Genomic DNA, 24,107 nt, shown 5'->3' with positions numbered 1-24,107 from the left:
TTAACTTCTTTTTATATATATATTCTTCTTTTTATATAGTTTTGTGTTTTATTTTATTTTATTTTTTTAAAAATTCATAATTACAATTTAATGTGTGTCGGCCCATAGTTACCCTCTAAATATTGAACGTAAAAAAAACGTAAAATGCATATTTATTTAATTCTTATTATTTACCCCAAGTTTGTCTTTTAATTTTTTACCCCAAGTTTGTCTTTTAATTTTTCAAATCATTTCAAAACACAAAAGATTATTATCCGAATAAAAATAGCTATTTAATAAAAAAATTAAATTGTTTAGGATCGGTTTTAAAATATGGCTAAAGTGCCCCATTAGAATTGGGCCAACCTGCCCCGTCGTAATGTTTAAAGTATAAATTTTATTTATAAACCATTATATACTAAAATAATCCTTAAACTACAAACTTAAATTTAAAAATAATAATTTAGGATCATGCATTACTGTCGAACATTGAACATGAGCATATTAACGTCAAATAAACTATTCAAAATTTACTTTGATGTATCAAAAATCCTTAAAACGGCTCCACACTTTTAATAATGGTCCGAAAAATACGAATTTTTTGAAAAGAGGGTTTAATTACCAACCTTGGCCTAGATTTCCAGCTTGCTAAAGCGCTCTCCGCATCCAAGAGGGTTGAATTACTACCAATTTTGGCCTAGATTCCCAGTTTGCTAAAGCCCATAGTTTTTGAATAAACTTGACTAGGCTAACCTGCCATGACAGTTTTAAACAGTCAAAGAGAATTTATTTTGTAAGTCAAAGAAATTATTATACGATGTTTGAAAAGCTTTTCCACGATAAATGCCTACGATTCTAAATTGATTATAAACTCAACTTTGAATGAGATTTCCCTAAAACATAGTGGTTTATTGAAAGTATTGTAGCCTAACTATGGTTTTATTCTTTGAAGTTTCAAAGAGTTTGGAGGACAGTTCATATTTTCTTTTAAACATAAACAAGATGTGTGTTAGCTTGAAAATATTTGAGACGTTAAGTATATGTCAAAAAAGGTTATAAGGAACAGCTAAACAAATCCAAACAGCATTTTTAGTTTGTTGATAATACTTTTTGGTCTAGTGTAATTAGTACTTGCATAATATGATGCTGCAGTAAGGTAAGTAGCGATGTACAAAAGATAAATATTGAGGACTTAAAATTTAAAAGTAGTTAAATTCATGCCAATTGCGCTCATAATTGCGTAATAAGTTGAATGTTTTTTTGAAACCAAATAACTTACAGTACAACATATCTTACAGTACAACATATCTTACTGTACAACATATTGTTTTCAGTTAAATGGTTATACAGTCAATTGAACATTAAACTTTACCTTATTTAAGTGGCTGATTGAAAATACGAAACTAGAATGTTTCAATTATATTTAAAACTAATTTTAATATATTAACGCTAAATTTAATTGATCCTTCCCTTTTATTTCTTTTTAGGCTAATTAAAATAGTTGGCAACTAAATTAGACTTGGTTTTGATTTTTAAGAATTTGAGAACGTTTCGTGGTACATTAATTAAAATTAATTAACTAATTAATTAGAGCTTACATTATTAAAAAAAAAAGTTTAATTTTTCAGTTATTTCTTTGATATTGATAGCAAAAATTTTAATTGGGAGTGAACCCTAATCAATTTTATCTAATGTAAGCAATGAGGTTTCTTTCCCATTATTTATCAGACATCACTTTGTCTCCTTGCGTGTGGTAATAACTGCATTTTTAAAAAGCACTCTCAATAAAACGATATTTTGAGGGGAGAAGTGGGATAAAAAAAATTAATTGATCTACCATTTCTTCCATATCACTTCACCCCAAACCTTTCCCATTTTACCTCAATGACACAGCTCCTCTAAAATTAAAAACATATATACTTTATTAAAACCTGCTGTCAATTTTTGGGAATGGAATCAGTGACCAAATGATGCTTTATTTTTTAAGACTTGTTTGGTGCAGTGGATTGCATACATTATATAAAAAAAAAAAAAAAATTTGTTCTAGAAATATTTTTTAATGTCTCACCTTTCCCCAGTCTCCTCTACTGTTTGATTTTTTAAGTATAAATATTTTTATTTTTAATAATTAGTTTCATTTGAATGTGATTAATTTTTTAGAAATTTTTCATTAACTTTCTGTTTGCTTTTTTATCCAGTGATTATTGATTTAAAAGCTATATTGTAGTGCTTACAAAATTACTCTTGAAAAGTTTAATAACCATTGTTAGCATCACGTGGCTGAAGATAAATGTCTAATCATACCAGTTGTTTAAAAGGCTGTGAAGGTTTTTGTAAGGAATTTCATTGACTTTTTGCTTGTATATACATTTGGAGAGAATATTTCTAAGTTTTACGCTATGACTTAATAAGAAATGTTGGAAAATGATCTTTCAAATCAATATTAATTACAATGTACTAAACCAGTTTAAAAAAAAAATTGTAATTTTGTTACGTAGTAGTTAGAAGAACTTTTTTATGATCCTTGTTGGTTTGTTTATTGTTAGAGCGAGATTGTTTTATAAAAGAGTATTTACAACACACTTAACACTATTACTTGAGGCTCAAAAGATTATAATTCAGGTCACCGACAAAGTTATTTTGCGTTTTTATTTTATTAACTTTAGTTAAAAATGTACGTAAGCAAGTTTTTAAACTTTTTAAGTAACCCGCTGACTTTCTATAAATATTATGGATTAACTTTATAAATAATAACATTATGTATTAACTATATTATTAGTTTTATCAATATTATATATGTTGGTTAATTTTTCTATCGACAATGACTCACAGTTTTTCTCATTTACACTGAGGTCATTTCGTATAAAATTAATAGAATTATAGACACAAACACCTTCACCAGTAAGGAAGCTTTGTCGTTGTTAAATTGATATTTAATTTGTTAATTCAAATTATGTTCGTCATATTGACACCTGGTCTCTGCAATACAAATTATTTAGAAGTCGTGATTTAATGCATTAAAAGTTTAATATTTTCAAAATTTTTGTTTATACTTCAAATACGATTTTTTAGAAAATTAGTATTAGCCTGCGTCGAACCACGGACTTCTAGGTTTTGAGCCAGAACTTAGAAATTAAAACTGAAAACCGGATTTTATTTTGATGAAGTTAAAGCTTGAAATAAGAAATTAAATAGTGTTTGTTTACGTATTTGGGTTAAAATAGTTAGTGATTGTGTCATTACCATATAAGTTGGTTGGACATTTTCATCACATATGATGAAAATGTCAATACCATCTTATGTATCTTAATTTTGATTTTATATTTTAAAATGGAGTAATTAAACTTTGTGCAAAAGATTTAATTACTTATTTGCCCTCTATTTTAAAATAAAAATTTAGAAATAATGAAATAAATATTTAATATAACAAATAACAATTATAATATATAAGTAAATGAAAATATACTTGTTCTACTACTAATGTTGTTAATCATGTAATTAATACTAATAATGTCGGTGGAGACAGCATCTCGTTTCTTTACAGCCCAATTGCAAATGATTAGTTTATCCTTGAGTTACAAAATGAATTGTGGCATGTAATATTACTTTTAGTATGATTCCTGGTTTCTAAAGCTTTCTGGTTTGATTGTAATTCTTTAACCTGCAGTTTCATAAACATTCTATAGTTTTTTGTTAATTTTATTGCATGCATTGTTGGTAATAGTTGAAATACTCATTAGGTTAGAATAATAATACCCTTAGGTTGCGGTAAAATTTCTTTGGTTCATAATCTTCACCCATAATCATGGGTAAACCAAGCCGTTGCTTGTTTAAACAAGTGACCGTTTCATTTGTTTATTAGCGTGTCTATATCATTTAAGTTAATTAAGTGTTCTTATTGTAGATAATTAATATTAATATTAGTAATAAAAAGTTAGGTTCTTTAAAAATGAAGAGCACAGGGGAAAAAACGGCATTGTCACATTCTCAAAACTTTTTTGTTTTTCATCAAAAAGTTTTGAGAAAGTTGGTTGATCTTTTATAAATGCTTTTATATAAAGTTCGGGTAATAAAATTTTTAAAATAAACAACCAAAATTTTATTAAAAATGTAAATTTTAGATAAATTAATCAAGAAATGTTTTATCTTCTTCTAATTTTTAGACTTCTTTGCACTACATGAAAACTTTTATAAATAAACAATATATACTTTCTTCAAACTTTTTAAATGTGACAATGCCGTTTTTTATAATATGTAAATTTAAATATGTTTCGTGTAGGGAAGTGTGTATGAAAAAGCCAGGCTTTGAAAGAGCCGACGCCATTATTTCTAACTAACTGGCATCCGACCATAATTGTATTTTATTCTTTGTGTGGCAACACTGAATACCTGTTACCCACAAAAAGTTTACGGTTCTACTAAAATGAATAGCGTCGTAAGGGTGCACTAATAATTTTGAATATTAGGTAAAGTGTATTATATTATTTGACAAAAGATTTATTCTACGTCCAGGCGCGGATTTAGCTTTTTTTGATGTTTAAGATAGCTAACTTTCTAACATGGAACAAACTCCAAAAATTTATATTTTTGTCAAATAAGAATGGTTTGACAAAAATTGCGATGATTGGAGTCTGGGAACGAAAAAGCCCTAAAATTTTGGCCGCAACTGCCCCAAACAAAAGGGCGACAAGTTCGTAAAATATTTTTTGTACTATTCTTAAATAAATTTATATTCATCGATAAATTCTAAATTTCATACAATAATCTCTTAACGTTCAAAAATTATGACCTTATAAAATTTGTAACCCCCTCAAATTGAGGGGGTTCAAACTTTGTGTAGCCATAATTATAGAACAATAAGAGATTATTGTATGAAGTTTGGAACTTATTCATGAATATAAATTTATTTAAGAATAGTTCAAAAAATATTTTACGAACTTGTTGCTCTCTTGTTTGGGGCAGTTGTGGCCAAAATTTTAGGGCTTTTTTGTTCCCAGACTCCAATCATTGCAATTTTTTGTTATACATCTATATTTGATATAAGTATAAACATATGAATTTTTGGAGTTTGTTCCATTTTAGGAAGTTAGCTATCTCAAACATCAGAAAAAGCTGGATCCGCGCCTGTACGTCGTTATAAATTTGTCCTTCTTTTCCACAAATAGTATTAGATTAAAGTTTCGGGAAAAAATGTTTAACTTAAGGTTATTTTTTTAACCACACAATTTTTGAGCCTAGAGCCAACTGTTTATGCTATGAATAGGCCAACCTTTTCTATTTAGCTTTTTTTTAAAATAACTTATTTGTGCTTTAACGACTTCATTTTTTTTTTCGTAATGCTTCATTGATATTCTATTGAAATGAACTGTTTTAATGACTTTTCCTGAAGTTGTAAAACTTTTCTGCGTTTGAATTTTAAAAAATATATTCAAATATTAAAAAAGTTTTAAATAAAGTTAAAATAATTTGTTTATTATAATTGGAATTTATTTTTGTTTCTAACTTCATAATATTTTGCAAAACTTATTTTGTATTGTATTCACTTATATATCACTAGCATAATTAATATATGTGAAATGCCTTATAATCACCATGATTCATAGAGAACATTTATCGTCAGGATGTAAACAATTTGTTCTTTTGGTATATCAGTCCTCTTATTTGTCCATTATATCATGTAATTAAATTTTTTGAAAGTAATAAAATTTTTAAGCTAGACAACTACAACTACTAGGCCCCCAACTTTAGCAATCAAAGAGGCTGTAAGGGAAGTGAATGCTGGCAACTAAACATAAAGAAGATAAATTAGTTTTATATCTTAAAACTGCATCTAAAATGTTTTACGGTTTGACGAAAAAACAAGCAAGGAAACTAGCTTTTCAGTACGCAGAGGCAAATAATAGTTGTCCTGAAACATGGAAGGATGATAAAATGGCATCTGTGGAATGGCTTTGTGGCTTTATGACGAGGCACAAAGATTTGTCAGTCAGAAAACCTGAGAGGATATCTCTGTCAAGAGCAACAAGTTTCAACAAAATAAATGTTAACACATTCTTTGAAAAGCTAACCAGCATTTACAAAAATTATAGATTTCCATCTCACATAATTTTCAATACGATGAAATAGGATGCAGTACCGTTTTAGCCCCTCTAAAGATTATAGCTTCAAAGGGCTCAAAACAAATAGGACAGGTTACATCAGCAGAACGAGGTATGCTTGTGAATAATCTTTTTTCTATTAATGCTGGAAGTGATAATATACCTTCCAATTTTTCTTATAAGGATCACATGTTGAATAATGGACCTTCTGGAGCATTGGGTTTAGCTCATGTTTCAGGATGGAGGACTTTTATGAAAAGTGAAATAGAACATTTTGTAAGTCATGTAAAACCAAGTGAAGAAAATCCTGCCGAAAGATTCTATCAGTTATGTAAGATATACGAAAATTCTGAAAATAATTTTCGTATATCTTACATAACTGATAGACCTGAGCCAGTTTTTTTTGATGATGCTACTACACAAAACTTGAGATCCTCAACATAAGGACTCAGCACAACCCATATTGATACTTCATATGCTCCTGGAAACTCAAATGTTAAACCCCACAAAAACAGATGGTTTGGCTAAAAACATCACATTGTTAGAATCTTTAATGCAGCCATCAACATCACAGCAACAAATGGTTAGCCCTGAAATTGTAAGGCCTTACTTAAAGTCAAGACCTAGAAAGAATTTTAAATTTATGGACCGTAAAATGACCTCAGCTATAATTACAGAAAAAAATAACATCGAAGAGAAAGAAACAAAAAAACAACCTAAAAGAAGTGTTATTATAAAGATTAAAACAAAAAAGTGTACAAAAAACAGTATGATTCCATTGATTAGTAACATCATTGCATGATGATGCAAGCTCAGGTGATGAAGTACATTTTTCAGAATTAAAAAAACAAAATATGTTTGAAGAGGATAGTAAAAATCGTTGTATTATATGTAATGAACAATATGGTAAGACCAACGATGAATGGTACCACTGCAAGTTATGTGAAGAGTGGGGACATGAATCTTGTGACTTCAGAGGTGCGATTAACTTCTTCTGTTATTAAGTTATTAAAAAACACAAATAAAAGTTAATACTATCAAAAATCTTGGGAGGTTTCACTCAGTATCATTCAGTATACTCACTAGCAGTATCAGAAAGCTTTCTTGCTGAAGAGGATTAGGGAGATGCACCAATAGAACCAGATACCGCATTAAATTTTGATCGATTTGAAACGACACTATGTTATTTTCTTTTTTTAATCCAAGAAAAAAAAAATACATACTAAAATTTTACTGTTACTTTTTCGTTTTCTTTACATTCCTATCTTAACTATTATCTTCCATTGCATAAATTATTTAATTGCATAAATTATTATCTTCATAAGCTTCCATTGCATTAATTATTACAACCTAAACTTAAAGACATACAGTTCTCTACAGAATAAAGTTTTGCAAATATAAAGTATATAATATACAACAACTCCATAACAATTTATCATTAAATTTATCTGACTGAGTTATGTTTGTGGCTTCAGTTTAGGATATTTTAGACCAGTAAAGACGTAGCAGATACACGCCTTGAATATTTTAGTCAAAATAAAGATTGTGTAAAGAAAAATAAGAAATAAACTTTAGTATATTGTAACTTGGAGATGCTATAGACACTATTACTTTCTAAGAGTATTTTAGGATATAAATATGAAGCCAAAAACATTTATTATTACTTCCAACATTTGTTGCAGAAAAGAAAATATATTTGACGGTAAGATTTTACAATAAAAAAAGTTCAACATTTTAATTTTCAATTCATTCTTTATACCCCCTACCTTTAAAGCTAGGGTTAAATGATAGGCATAAAAGAATTAATAAGCTTAATAAAACACTCGTTAATCGGTTATTAACTTATTAAGATATTTGTTATACAAAAACAAAAATTAATCTAAAATGATATTTTAGATTTAGCAAACGGTATGATTTTTTTGATAAAAAGAGTTTGTACTAGAAGTTTTATAAACTTATCTAAAGCATTTGACACAGTTAAAAATGAAATTTTTCAAAAAAAATATAAAAGTTATAAAATAAAAAAATGTACCCAATAGTTGGGTTTAAAAGTTACCAGGAGTTCAAAAGTTACCAGGGTTCAAAAGATACCAGGGTTAGAGATAATAATATTTTATTAAGATGATAAGTATTCTAAACTGTTACAAAGAAAATACATAATCTCTTTGGTTCCTTCTATTCCTTATTTCTATTTCTTATTTCTATTTCTTATTTCTATTTCTTATTTCTATTTCTTATTTCTATTTCTTATTTCTATTTCTTATTTCTATTTCTTATTTCTATTTCTTATTTCTATTTCTTATTTCTATTTCTTATTTCTATTTCTTATTTCTATTTCTTATTTCTATTTCTTATTTCTATTTCTTATTTCTATTTCTTATTTCTATTTCTTATTTCTATTTCTTATTTCTATTTCTTATTTCTATTTATTATTTTTCTATTTATTATTTATATTTATTATTTCTATTTCTTATTTCTATTTCTTATTTCTATTTCTTATTTCTATTTCTTATTTCTATTTCTTATTTCTATTTCTTATTTCTATTTCTTATTTCTATTTCTTATTTCTATTTCTTATTTCTATTTCTTATTTCTATTTCTTATTTCTATTTCTTATTTCTATTTCTTATTTCTATTTCTTATTTCTATTTATTATTTTTCTATTTATTATTTATATTTATTATTTCTATTTCTTATTTCTATTTCTTATTTCTATTTCTTATTTCTATTTCTTATTTCTATTTCTTATTTCTATTTCTTATTTCTATTTCTTATTTCTATTTCTTATTTCTATTTCTTATTTCTATTTCTTATTTCTATTTCTTATTTCTATTTCTTATTTCTATTTCTTATTTCTATTTCTTATTTCTATTTCTTATTTCTATTTATTATTTCTATTTCTTATTTCTATTTCTTATTTCTATTTCTTATTTCTATTTCTTATATCTATTTTCTATTTCTATTTCTTATTTCTATTTCTTATTTCTATTTCTTATTTTTATTTCTTATTTCTATTTCTTATATCTATTTTCTATTTCTATTTCTTATTTCTATTTCTTATTTCTATTTCTTATTTCTTTTTCTTATTTCTTATTTCTATTTCCTATTTCTATTTCCTATTTCTATTTCTTATTTCTATTAACGATCTTCTAAAAGTAAAATTATCGTATCGATCATTTATTACCTTCTATAAATATCAAGAACTAAAACAGCTAAATTTTTTTGAATAATTGTTAACAATATTTATTGAAAGGTCTGGATAAATGCAACAAACACCATAATTGAACTATTTATAAATACAACAAAAACTTACATCAAGTTAGTTTATGACAAGGATAAACACATTCAAATCCGGCGCGAAAAGAAGTGTTGGAGTGTCAGCTTTCTCCCCCACCGTCCAAAACCAACTCCTCACCCCCCACCTTCCCCACCCCCTCTCCCAACACCACACGCTCAATAAATTAGTCGGCAAATTTGGGCCTTTTTGTACATTCCGTCGGAGTCGGTTTTTTAGGACTTTTTTTTTAAATTATTGCGGAAAAAACCCTAAGGCACTTGACTCTTACTCGCGCTGGCCCTCAACACACCATGCTGAAATTTTGAAGTTTAATCTCAAGTTGAATAATTTTAAACAATTGTTAAAAAGCTAAAATCTAAAGAAAGAATAATCCTAGATAATGAAGCTAAAAGTTGGAGATTTAACCAAGAAAACGCTAAAAGCTTACTAAAGAAAGAACGGTAGCTTTAGGATGATTAAATTTGTTTTTCTTTAAACTAAAACGCTCTTTACCCATTTACAACCTAGCAACTACAACAAAAATAATCACAGCAACTACAAAATCAACGTAAGAAAAGAAAGGGTTTCAAACTAAAACCGTAACTAAGTAACTAAAGATACCACTAAAGCCAATTTTTACGATTTTTGTTCAAAAAGAAACAATAAAGAAATCAAAAAGTTGTTTTTAATGTTTATTATTCAAACTATTTGATAAAGTTCACAATTAAATATAGTTTACGCTTTATAAAAAAAAATTTATTAAACAAAGAAAAACATTCATAATTTATAGGTCATCGATGACTGTTGCCACTGAATTTTGTGGTAACGACATCGCTGTTTAAACCACTTTATTTGAAACTATATTTTGTAACCTTGCTATGTTTATTTTTAAAGAAAATCTTTTGTGTTCTTAAAGTAGTTGATGTTAAATCTTTAAATAGAGATAAACTTATAATTTTTATAAAGTTAAGATAAGCTACTCAATTATTTCTACTTTCACTTTGAAGCAAGAAACTGAGATTTTGTTGCGCTGTTGGCAATGGGTTTTTTCATACTTTCAATCGTTGCTATTTATTCAGTTTTTTGCAAATAATTTTGCATAAAATTAAACTTTAACTTTCCATTGTTGCGCTCTCTGAAAAAAAACAGCGTCAGCTGAACTTATTGAGTCTTCCTCTTGTATCAAAAGTATTTTTTTGAATTCTTGTCGATAATTGCGGGATGAAAATCTTCCTCTATCTCTAATATACGAAATAATGGAGACAGAAATACTTTGACGAGATAATGTTTTTTTACAACATCCAAATGATGCTAAAATCTGTATAATTTGTTTTCTGTATTTAGTCTGCATATGTGAGTATATAAATACATTAGCGCAACTATTTGCCGTATGAGCAACCTTTAACCATGAGTTTATTACCATAAGCGTGTTAGTAAATTTGGCGGCGTTTTTTTTGCCGTCTATAAGCGTTATGTGAATAACCAAGTAAAATAACTCCCTAGGGAAAACAAGCAATATGAATACTAATCCCATTGTTAGCAACACAACCGTTATTTTTTTTGTTTGTTTAAGACGTTCCACTCGAACTTCTTTACTTTTAATATTTCCGCTACATTTTTTTAACGTTCTAAATATTTTTATGTTAGTAAAACCAAAGACAATTGAAAATAAACTTAGACGTAAAATGATAAACGAACAGTTTGGTAAACCGTATTTATAATCAGCCATATTTGGAATATAACAAAAGCCATATGCTGGATGAATCCTTAGTGCAAATATATAATGAAGAAAACTCAAAATCGATAAAAAAATGTCTACAATAAAAGCCATTGTTACTGTTTTCTGAGTCAACTGTCCATAGAATGGAGTTACAATTGCGATATATCTATCGATTGCAAGTATAAGTAACAAACCTGAGGAAACTGACGTCATTATTGGACCGATTGAAGGAATAATTTGACATCCTAAATTTCCAAAATCCCATCGTTGGTATTTTGTTATTGTCCAGTATATATATAAAAGCGGGTTAAAAAATGAGGTTAAAAAATCAATTATTCCTAAATATAGGATTAGGCAATCTGTCGTTGACCGGTGATTTGATTTTCGTTTAAAACCAAAAACATATATAACAAAAGCGTTTCCAAAGACTCCAGTGATTAATATTAATGCAAATGCAGCAATAAGGCACCACTCTGAAAGAGTTATTTCTTCAAACAAATTTAAGCTGGATATATTTCGCTTTGCAGTCAAATTAGATATCATTTCGGTTGTTGCATGAACCTTTTACGTATTTTTAATATCTAAACATATCATATTTATTAAAAAAAACCAATACTGTTTTGATAAATGGAAATAGGAAAACATAAGAATAATGATTCACGTATTATTTATATTATAAATAATATAATAAGCTTATTAGTAATACATAAAATTAAAATAAAAAACCAATTAGTAATTATTTAATTTTATCTATCTTGTAAATTTTGTACAATTACAAAATTTATTTCTAACATTCATGTCACGTTTGCAATATATATTGCATATCTATTGCAAGATATAATTTGTAGAATTAAGATTTAATAATAAAATTATGTTGTTGTAAAGAAAATTGCAGAAAATTAAATGACGTCTTGCCTTTTGTCAATGAAATAAAAATTTGACAAACAAGTTGAAAAGGTAAAGTTTTAATGAAATGCAACTATTGACATCAAATACAACATATTGAGGTCTACTTACATTAGATATAATAAGTTGTGCATAAATTTTTTTAGTAATAGAATAGTTATGAATATTAATTAAAAGTAAATTAAATTAAAGCTTTACGTAAAAAAATCAAAAAATAATTATTAATGAAAAATATACCCTTGTATAAAAACATAAATATTTCAAGTAGAATAATTAAAATGAAAAAAACTTTTTATAAGCTAAAAGCTTTTAAATCAATTGTGAATATCAACATAAAATCTTATGTTAATTATGCTAATTTATTTTCTTTGTATGTATCATTAGAACCATGTTTATTTCTGCACACGAGTGTCAACATAACAAAAAGAATTCGCTAAGCTTTGAAATTCTATTAGGTTCATTCAGAAGAAGTCTAAACAAATCTATGTATACGGGACACTTTTCACTCTTGTTTTTTTATATTTAAGTTACAAAGATGGCCTTGATTGTTTCATAGCGTGGAATCTCATAATGAAAACTGTTGACAACCTAGTGCTAATTTTTAAGTAATTATGGCTGGACATTTCTTTATTGATTGTTAAAACGTTTTTTTTTTACATTGTTGTGCAAAGTATAATGATCTGGTTATATAATACGAGTGTGAAAAACCATTACAGTGTGAAAAATAGTGTTAATAAAATAAGACAAAATTAATTTTGTCGTAGACGCTAAAACAATGAACCAGACGCACTTCAGTCACTTAGATCAGTCTTTATTAATCATCAGATCTTTTTTATTATTGTTAGTTATATATAGCAAGTAGTATTATTGTTAGTTATATATAGCAGTTTATAAATATTGCAGTTTGATGACTTATTACCCAGCAAATACATGAAGTTTAAACACGTCATGTATACGTTATACTGCTCTACTTACAAAATAGACAGTAAGTGAAAAAAATGAATAATGACTTAGACTGGAATTTACTTCATTAACATCATTAACATATATTCTCTCATGATACAAAGCAAAAAGTTTGTTTTCTTTCTTACCTAAAGCATGCTGACAGTGCAGCTGAAAATTTTAGTACATAGCAAAAAGAATGTATGTGCTTAATTATGATAATTAAATAAAAATTTTAAAAATCATTAAAACATCAGGAAAGCTCTTTTTTGAAGTCAATTAATGATATTAAAAGTTTCTGACATGTACTTAGCTGACTGGTTGGCTAAATACCATTTTTGTTTTTTAAGAATGTCTAAGAATGGAAACTTTGGAGTTACTGTCTATTTTATAAGTACGGCAGTATATGTATATATATATATATATATATATATATATATATATATATATATATATATATATATATATATATATATATATATATATATATATATATATATATATATATATATATATATATAGCAAAGTTAAAACTTTTAGGTAGCAAAATTAAACTTTTACTACTTGTCTGATGATTGTGGTAATACATGTAACTCAGATTTGCAATATTAAATTATATTATAAACATTAGCATTTAGCTAGTTCCTGGTACTGCGGGTAACAGTAACATATATACTATATATATATACTACATATATGTATATATATATATATATATATATATATATATATATATATATATATATATATATATATATATATATATATATATATATATATATATATATATATATATATATATATATATATATAGTATATATATCACAATTATCATTTAGTGCGAATTTCAGTCAGTAATAATAGAAACCTTTTAAATATAGTGGTTGGGGTTTCTGTAATTACTGTTTTTTTTTTAAAAAAAAGAAATTTATTAGATGATTCAGGTTGATGTATACAAAAGACTGTTAAAAGGAAATTCAGTTAAAAAAAAGACTGCATTAATCTTAAATAATCCAGCCTTTTTTTAACTAAATTTTTTAACTTTTACAAGCCCCAAAGAACCCAGTTTGCAAATAGTGCAACTAAAATTATATTAATCTGTTTATTATTTTACTTTATTAGTCAATTCTTTAAAGATTGATTAATAAATAGTTGAAATAATAAATAGTTTAAAATATTTTAGCTGCATTATTTGCAAACTGGGTTCAGGGGTTTGCATAAATAAAATACATTCGGAAGGAATAAAGATTATATATTATTGAAACTCATTCTACGCACTAGTTGCTCCTAAAGCTAGCCACCCACTGCAGCGGGTTTAGTGTTCTTTTAATCTCAGCTTTAAAAAAAAACCAAAAATAATCTGCATTGAATTGACAAAGAAAAAGTAAGAAGTATCATGTCTAATGAGTTTATTTTAAATGGTCACACATAATAAGCTGAGTTTAATTTGATAGTTCACAGAAAGAATAAGGGAAATTACAAATAATTGGATTTACTTTTTTTTAACACGATTGTTGTTTACTTGAAGTGTATTTTATCAATGATATCTTTTTCTAAAATCACACACCTAGTTTGTTATTTTTTTATTACCTTCTTTTATGTTTTCTTGTTTTCTAAATAAACAAACAAACAAAAAAACTGCAAAACGTTATTTTGTTAACTTTTAATTTTAAAAAGTACAAAATATTTTAGTTTTGATACAAACCGTTGCATAAACCATCAATATGTTAATGGGGAGGAGAGGGGAGGGGGCAACTTGCTTTTTTGATAAAAAAAAAAGAATAAAATAAAAATAATACCAAAACCAATAAAGACAATGAAAGACACGTTTAACTTTTTTATCACTCTTGAGGAAAAGTAGTATTAAAAAAAACTGAATGTCTGCAACCAAGACGCATGTCAAACCATTTTGTTTAAAATATATCATAGAAAATTCAATTTTTATTTTATTTTATGTTTGTTCTAATTCATTAAAAAAAAAATTCTTTTAACTTGGAACAATAATAATGAGCTACTGTTGTACAAATCATCAAACTAATTTTATTTTGATTAAATTTTTAAACTAGCAACTCTTATTATTCCACATAATACTTTTCGTAGTTTTTTTTATTAAAATATTTTATATGCACTTTTAGTATTAAATTGTAATGTATTTTGTATAGTATTAACGTTTGTTATTTAAACAACCCTCCTTACAATTTGAGAGACCGTAAGTTTTACATAGTCAACAAGTCAAACCTAATTAAATCAAATCAAACATATTTCAAAGTAAATGTAGCATTTAAAAAAGTTTAGAATAATACAAGTACTAATATAAAGTAAATACCTGAAGATGCAATATATCAATATATAAAAAATGATGAAAATAATAATAAATGATATCACAAATAGTAGTTATAGTAACAATGTATGTATTCATATTCATCACATATAATGATAATAACAATAAAATAAAAAAATAACTATTGTACAAAAAAACTTCAAAGCGCCGCAACGTTTTTAAAATAATTTAAATTTCATTGATTAATTTTGATTTACTTTAAGATTTAATTTTTTCAGCACGTCACAACACTTATATGATAAAACGCCTTTTTTTGACCTAAATAGCTTTAATAACGATCTTTAAAATCTGTACATGTTTGGCTACATTGTTTTGAACATTAATTTATGAATATTTTAACGTTATTGAATTTTTCAGTTTTTAGTCATACTATTCATTCAAAACAATTTCAAGACAAAAATAAAACATTAAACATTGTATAGTCATCATTGTGTCAAGTAAAGATATTGAAAAAAAAAGTAATGGTAAATATAAGATTAAAAAAAAACAGGAACAAAAATTCACCGTAATTTCATTCTACCCCTAGATCTAATTTTTAAGAGGCAAAACTTAAAAAAGAAGTTCAGGGCCATTTTAAGTTAACACAAATTTTATTAAACTACGTTTTGGTTTCTTAAAGTAGTGACCATATAAACTAACAACCTTCAGTTAGGTGTGAGGTTACAACCCTCAGTTAGGTGTTAAGACAAAATTAAAAGCACTAATAATTATTTATGTAATGTTTTAATAAAGTTATGAGCTTTTTTATTTCAAAGTGTTTTTTAAAATTAACTTTAATTATACATTGTGAAGATTTTTGTGAAAAAAGTTTTTTAGTCAAAATAACAAAAATATATATAATCAAAAATAAATAAAATTAATATAAAATCAGTTTTAGATTGGTTGTATAAGTATATCAGATTTTGAATATTTATATTAAAACAACTTTGTTGTATATATAAAAAGAAGTTAAAATTGATATGGTATTATCATAATGCGTTTTTTTTCAAGAAAAATTGTTTAGGTGAGTCTAGTCGCACCTACGCGCAAATAGACAATATTTTATTATAGTCTATTCGCGCGTCAGAAAAAATATTAAATTTAAATTTTTTTATAATGAAAATTAACCAAAAAAAATATTTTATAATTTAAGCTGTGTAATTTGAAAGCAATTTAATTTAAGGTAAAAATAAAAAAAATTAAAATTGATTAAATATAACTAAGTTTCATCGCAAAAAAAAAAAACAATCTAATAGATAAAATATACTTGGAGAAGTACTCTATTTTTTAATGAAAAGGTTCCCTTTTTAATTAAAAGAATCCAAAAATCTTGTCGATGTTTTGACACTTTCTAATACTAGATTGTATATTCTATACAATATAGTATTAGAAAATTCTAGACAGTCTATATACATATTAAACTGCGTCTATCCCTAAATAGTCGGTAGATAAATGTACACTCTGCCTTAGCTAGAATATTTTTGAATTCAAAAGTCAGATATAAAAGTTTCAGTTTCTAAATTTTCACTAAATTGCAAGGTTTTTCATTAGCAATTTAATGACATGTATATTACAACAAGATAACTTTGTGTATTTGATTTGATTCTTTATATCTATTTTCGTAATAATGCAACACCCAATTACCTTATTAATATAATTATAAATAATTATAACAAATTATAAAAACTAATAAATCTATTAGAGAACATTAGACACAAAATTGGGTAGTGGCTTGCAAAATTTATTTTTGTTCAAAGTAATATTTTTGAAATTTTTCATAAGAAATGATTGCTTTTTTAATAAGCTTATATTTAAATAACTTAGTTTAAAGCTTTCCATTTAAATTAATGATGTAAATTAATTTACAACATCGAATTATTCAAAATTAATAAGACTAATATCATAAAAATATCATTTATGATACCATTTCACTGATACCATGAAAAAACACAAAAGCTTTAATTTCTTTAAAGCTTTTGTGTTTTTTATGATATGAGAGAAAATCAATCAAATGTCAACTTGATATACTGGATTTTGATGAAGATAAATCTAAAGACTAAAGTTAAATTAAAGACCCGAAAATCGTCGATATAGCGTGTAAAAGTAAAATAGTTTTTTCAAACTAAAACAAATCGTATTACTCAGCTAGCCAGAACATATAGTCAACACGTCATGATTAAAAAATTAAATATTTTTTACTTTTGTTTTTTTTTCCACTTTCCGACCATGTTAAATATTTGTTTAATACAATTTATGTAAATCTTAGTTTTCAAATTTGTTAATTTTGTTTAACAGTTTTTCTGAATTTTTTCTTAATTATTATCTTTATTTTATCATTAAAAGTTATTTCTACATATTATAGCTCGTATATCTTGTAAAAATTTATTATACTTTATATCTATTAATATTATATAACCATAAGGTTTAATTGAAAATAAAACGTAATGTAAGTTTTTTTTAAAAAGATTTAAAAGAATTCTAATAAGTAAATTATATCCAATAAAACTACGAATATTTAAATACTCCGCATTTGATATACAAATTATTAGGTTGAAAAATATTAAAAACATAAGTAGTGTTAATGGGTAGGACGTCATGGGTGGTACTATTTTAAGAATAGTTTTTGCAGTACGCGTTGATTTTGAGATATATTAGCTGAAAAAGTTATTAGTTTTCAAAACTAAGCCATCCAGTGACAAATTTTTTGAATTTCAAAGTTTTATTTTTATTTCCAATTTTTCCATATAGTTGTAAAACTAATGCGGATAATAAATCGTTATTCAAAAAAAACAAAACAGAAAAATTATTATCGATCGATGACTGGCTGTTTCGGAAAAACTTACAATTTTCAAACCATTTATCATCTCTACTTTATCTCAAAAACCAAAATTTTAAAATAACTTATTTTTAGACTTACATAGAGCTAAATGCACTTTTTTTCTTTACCGGGTTTATTAAAAAAACTTCGTTAAACTTTATACTACCAATAGCAATAAAAAAAGGAAATAAATAAATTTTTCAGAAATACATCACAAAAATCGGAGAGTTCATGTCAATGTTATTGGAAGCAAATATTTTCATAATATTTGTTTAATATGCAAGCGAACCTTTTTTAAATCTTATTTCTGTGATTCTTTGAAAAGTTTTTATTAATTTCCAAACTATTCAAGAAAGCTATTGGTTATTTTTAAAGCGTTTTTATTGAAGAATATGTTTTTAATTTGTTTTTATAATTTTGTATATTTTTAAAACCGATATTTTTACATAATATATATCTAAATGAAAATAAAACGGCGTTTTAGTAGTGGTGACCGTGGATAAGCTGCTACAGCTTCAATCAAAATCCTAATTTTGTTACCAAATACTTTTTTGTAACTAATTATTAATAAATAACGAAAATTCATTATATTAGCTTTGAAATTTAAATGTTTTAAATATCAAAATTTTTTTAGGGTGGTACAAATTTCTCATGTTTTTGATGTCTTTTTCGTTTTTAGGGTAAATAGGAAACCAATAAAAAAATATAGTTTACAAAAAGTTATTTTAAAACTTTTAAATCAAGCTAAACTTCTTTTAATTTTTTTAAAATAATGTTTTTATGGTGTAAAAAAAAAATAAAAAATAAAATAAAAAAAAATACATCAAAATATTTCTTATTATATATAGAGTATAACTTTATGACATGTTTATAAATTTGTTTATAAATATTATAATGTTAAATGTAAAAAAATAATAATGATTACATTTTATTTCTTCATATTAGGTATCTTTAAGTTATTGTTTTTGTTTTAAATTAAAATGCTGTAAATAGTTATTTGAATTAAATCCCAAACAAGTTAAATTACATAATTTAAAAATCTAACCATATCAATTCAATTATTAGATTTAGGCGATAAAAAAATTAACAGTTGCAAACAAATTCTATTTGAACTTTCATGTTACTTTTATGCAAAAATTGTTTAATCTCTGACGTAATTAGTAAACATCTCACTATTAATAACAATATTTCTGATGATTGTTTCCATTGAAACCATTCGACGCCAAACGTAAAAATATTGTTTAAAACCTTCATTTTTTCATATTTTTATTTTAATATTAAAATTATTAAAACTTAAATTATTTTATCATGTAACTATATCATGTCTATAATAATATTTAATTATTAATATTTTATTATTGCAGCTTGCATTTTAATTTTTTGTAAGTATTTTAACAAACTGCCTCACTCATTTGCGGCTAATTAAATTATAGTTAATTATAATTAAAGAAAAAAAGATAAACGCAATATTATCTAAAACTCATAAAATAATAGCTGAACTCATTATAAGTATCTACTATAAAACGAAACTGTAATGTTTGTTATATATAGCGAGCTATACGAGTGAGGCGGAGATTGCTTCATTTTTAACTACGATATATAACATGATATAAGATTTAACTACGATAACTACGATATAACGTTGTTAGCCCGCTCTTATTCTTTTCTAAAAAACATTTGTAAAGGGCGGATTTCCACTCAAAGGAAATCCGCCCTTTCTACGGAACAGAACGGAAAAAATAGCTAACCAATCCTATAACATAAAAATGTTACATACGCATTTTTAAACTATATCCTTATTTTTTCCGTTCCGCGGAAAATTTCCAGGCCTTAAATTTTTTAACCGCGTTTTGTTATAAGAGCACTTTAGTATACTTTAATTACTATATATAACACAAATATGTTTAGTTAATGAATGACAAAACACATACTATATTTAAAAAACAAAATACAAATGTAAAACACATTAGATAAAGTTTTTGAAACGAATTCAAATTTTTATTTTAGAATCTACATGTAAGCCTGAAATTTTAAATAATAATAATAATTACTAATAATAAAAATAATAATAATTAATACGAAACTCATAAAAGGAAATAAAATAAACTCATAAAATAACAACTGAACTCATTATAAGTGTTATAATAATGAGATAATGAGAACAAAGATAAAAAAAAAAGTGACAAAAACCTTATCCTTTTGGCATTTTAGCATCAAATAAAATAGAACCAAACAGAAAACGGAAGCAAGTAGATGTTGAGAACAAAATGAAGCTTCAAACCAAGGTTAAAATTAATAACTTTGAAAAAATTGAAAAATGTTTTCGTTTATGGTCAAAAGATCCAAATAAACCTCCTCCTATTATAGCCCAAACAAAAAAAACTGTCACCAGAAATAAAAACAGCATGGCAAAAATTTGAAGGCATCTATGTTAATCCAGATTTGACAGAAGCACAGAAAAGATAAGATAGACACTTACAAAACGAGTTAAAAAAGAAAAATGAACCAATTAATTTAAAAGACAACTGGGTGACAACAGGTCACTATTGCGTTACTCGTAATAAGTCATTATAAAGCCAAGTTGTAATGGTGGTTATATAGAGCAAGCTATCCGATAACTTACTCAAAGTATTGATGAAAATTTCAAAGAGGATTACATATATTTATTATAAACATCATAAGCCCAACATTAATGGCTTACCAAAACCTCTTCAGAATGTTTTATAATTTTAGAACTGAATTAGTTGTAATGGAATTTCTTTGTGTTTCTTTGTACAGAACCCTAAATTAAATAAACGAGGAGCAGTCATTAATTTATTTTTATTACTTAAAAGTGAAAATTAACCAAATATCCACGAAAACAGTAAATGCTTTTGAAACCAGACAGGTAAACATTAGCTAACGATTGTTAAAGTATAAACTGTAGACTTTATATTTTACTTCCAGACATTAGTCGTTACGTTAGGTGAGCATTTTGTAAAAGTCTTACTGTTCAACTATTTTTTCAGAAGACTACTTCACTATAAATCAAGTTAATTTTAAGATTTTACTGCATTTATAGATTTTCTTTTAAATATTGTTTATTTTTTTAATAAAATTTTTTTTAAATAAAATAGAAATGCGTTGATGAAGTCAAGATCACAAACGTTTTAAATTCCTTTAGTCAAACTATTAGTCATAAAACAATTGTATTATTTCAGTAGTCAGTAGTAGTCAGTAGATTTTATTTATTGTAATAAATCTTTCTATGCATAAGATCTTAGTTTGCATGAAGAAAAAGTTGAAATAATAACTAAAATGTAAAGTTTATGTTTGTCATCTGGGGTACGTGACGTGATCGGGGTACAACAGCGAACTATACGCTATCGTATCAGAGCAAGACAACTGGCTTTGCACCTTTTGTTCCCAACTTTCTTTGATTTTAAAAAAACCAATTGTTCTTCCTAAAGTTTTGAAAAATAGTAATGCTTTGCAAAAATTCAACTCTACAAAAGTTATCCCGTAGAGTACCACCTGTTTGCAATAACTTTAATCGTAATATTTTACGTAAACTTTTACGAATAAAATCAAGATAACGATATTTAGGAAAACAAATTGGCAGCTGTTCATGCGGTTTCCTTTACACCTACCCAGTGGGCACAGGACGTAAAAAAAGTCTTTAAAACGTCTTTTGAACGTTTTGGACGTCTTTTGAACGTTCATAAGACGTCTTTTTTAGTTCCCGTGCCCGCTCGGTATTTTTTTTTTTTTTTTTTTTGTCAGGTTGTTATAGAAAACGTCATCTCACCTGACTTGCCATCTACCCCCAACAGTTTTTTAAATTTTGACTTCTTAAAACATTTAGACTAAACTTGTAAATTGGAAGAAAAAAAAAAGAAATAAAAATTAGAAACGTGTATCTTAAACTAACTGTATTAACGTAATTCATGCATTTAATATATCATTTCTACATAATAAAATTATATTTAAATAAACAAAGATATACTATTACTTTAATACATATAATAAAGATTTGAAAAATGTTTAAAAATTGAAAAACTTTTAGGGACAAACTCCTTTTTAAAAAAAAAAGTATATATATATTCTGAGATTTATAAACCTAACCTAATTTTTAACACTAGTCCTCCTAATTTTTACATGACACCTAACATCTAACTTTTCACTTAATAACTTATTTTACTTTTAAAAACAATAAGTTTAACACTTCTTGAGAACTTTTAAATTGAGCAGTTCTTTTGGTTAGAGTAATGAGCTCAGAATAGTTGGAGTTTCGTTGCCTACTTATACTGTATAAACTATATCGGTAAAAAAAAAAAGAAAAAAAAAAGGAAAGCGTTAACTTCCTCGCAATAAAACTTATAAATAGCACTTTGAAAGGGTTTAGTTAATAAGAATTTTTAGATTTGCATATAAACTCTATTTCAACGTTTTTATTACTTTTACTCCAAGTTTATTTAATCTATGACGTATAATAGTAACACCCCACTAAGAAAAGTATTTCTGATGACTGTTTCCATTGTAACCCCGTCGACGCCAAACAAAAAAATATTTAAAAAAACTTCTTTGACGTTTTTATTTTAATAATGAAACATCAATTTTTAAAACTATAAATATATATAATAATTATAAAATGCATAATAAAAGCTTTTAATGTTTGTAAAATGTAAATGTAATATAAATATAAAAATATAAACGTATAATAAGAATGAGTAATAAGTAAATCATGCATGTTATCACTGCATCACATATATAATAATCATGCCTTTTATGCACTAATTATATCTCATATGTAATATTTATATCATAAATGGAATAAAACGGTAACTGCAACCCCTCCCCTAAAACTGTTAAAGAACCAATATTACATTCAAAGGAATTTGGTGAATATCGGTAGGAGGTAGGAATTCAGCGTATGTCTTAGGCCAAATGTTTTAAGTGCGTCATTAAAAAAGAAGATATCTTTGCTTTTAATAACATTCAAATAATATTATATATTTTACATATTTAAACTTATCTCTTAAATAATATTTATAAAATATGTAATATTATTAAGCGTTAGTTTATAAGGGAACATTGGTTTTAAGTGTTAATTGTGCCACTCGTCTGAACCGGATATTGAGCGTTATTGTTTTATATTTAATTTTTATTTAAAAAAAAAATTTTAACAGCCTAAAATAAAGTTCTATGAAGACATAAAAATATAATATATAAGACATAAAAAGCTCTAAAATTGAAGCTGTTTTCTTGATAAATTAAATTTTTTTTTCATTTATGAGACATTTAGTGTAAAATTTATGAAACATAAAATTTCCTTGCGTAATTTTCAGAAATATAAAATATTTAAGAATACCTTTGACATATTATGTACCAATGTCTAATTGAGTTATTTCTATGTCCATGCTCTGAAATATCTAATGTTCAACATCAGTAAATACTCTTTTATAGTAGGCCATTTTTTATTTCATTACTTTAGAACTTATAATGCTTGGGAGACGTTGATTTGTGAATGACAATAACATTAGTGAAGTCAAGGGTGTTTTAAAAAATTTATGTCACTTCTTTATAAGCAATTTTTTTATTTCGGTAACCTTTAACATATTTGACGTAATATTTATAATTTGTTATAATATTTATAAATTTCAAAAGACAATAAAAGTTATATAAATAAAAGTTATATAAATAATTAAAAAGTTAAAAAGGTAAAATCAAAAGTTAAAAATTAAAAATAAAAATTCTCAATTAATCATTTAATATTTCTATGTTTCAATGTCATTTACCATTTTTCATTTGTCTTATAGAATCCTCGATTATCTTGCAATCAATTATCAATTAATTTAAAATTCAACAACTGGCCACTTTATTATAAATATTTTCTCATTCTAATGTGTTAATACTTTAAAGCAAATAACATTCGACATTGTGGAAATTTAACTTAAGTGTAAAAGCGTCATACATTTGTATTTTTTCTAAACAGTTTTTATACAAAAATTTCTTTGTTAACTTATTTATAAGCCTTTATTACGTTTTATATATAATAATAAAATTGA

At 25.5% G+C, this 24,107-nt stretch overlaps 1 protein-coding gene across 2 annotated transcripts; it reads right to left on the bottom strand.

The window, feature by feature from the left end:
* Positions 1 to 10,033: 10,033 nt before the first annotated feature.
* LOC105843828 (formyl peptide receptor-related sequence 6) lies at positions 10,034 to 23,651 on the bottom strand. 2 transcript variants are annotated; one of them, XM_065787848.1, is made up of 2 exons: positions 23,411 to 23,651; positions 10,034 to 11,655 (listed from the first exon to the last, which is right to left on the bottom strand). In XM_065787848.1, exon 2 carries the CDS (start codon positions 11,615 to 11,617, stop codon positions 10,460 to 10,462), a length of 1,158 nt encoding a protein of 385 aa, XP_065643920.1. In that variant the 5' UTR covers positions 11,618 to 11,655; positions 23,411 to 23,651; the 3' UTR covers positions 10,034 to 10,459. The 2 variants fall into 2 exon arrangements, with proteins under 2 accessions (XP_065643920.1, XP_065643921.1); XM_065787849.1 differs by lacking the exon at positions 23,411 to 23,651 and adding an exon at positions 18,160 to 18,228.
* Between the last annotated feature and the right edge of the window lie 456 nt (positions 23,652 to 24,107).

Source organism: Hydra vulgaris, chromosome 01 (genome assembly GCF_038396675.1).
Source record: "Hydra vulgaris chromosome 01, alternate assembly HydraT2T_AEP".
Taxonomy (NCBI): Eukaryota; Metazoa; Cnidaria; class Hydrozoa; order Anthoathecata; family Hydridae; genus Hydra; species Hydra vulgaris.
Note: the sequence above shows the minus strand (reverse complement) of the source record. Positions and strands in the feature narration are given on the sequence as shown.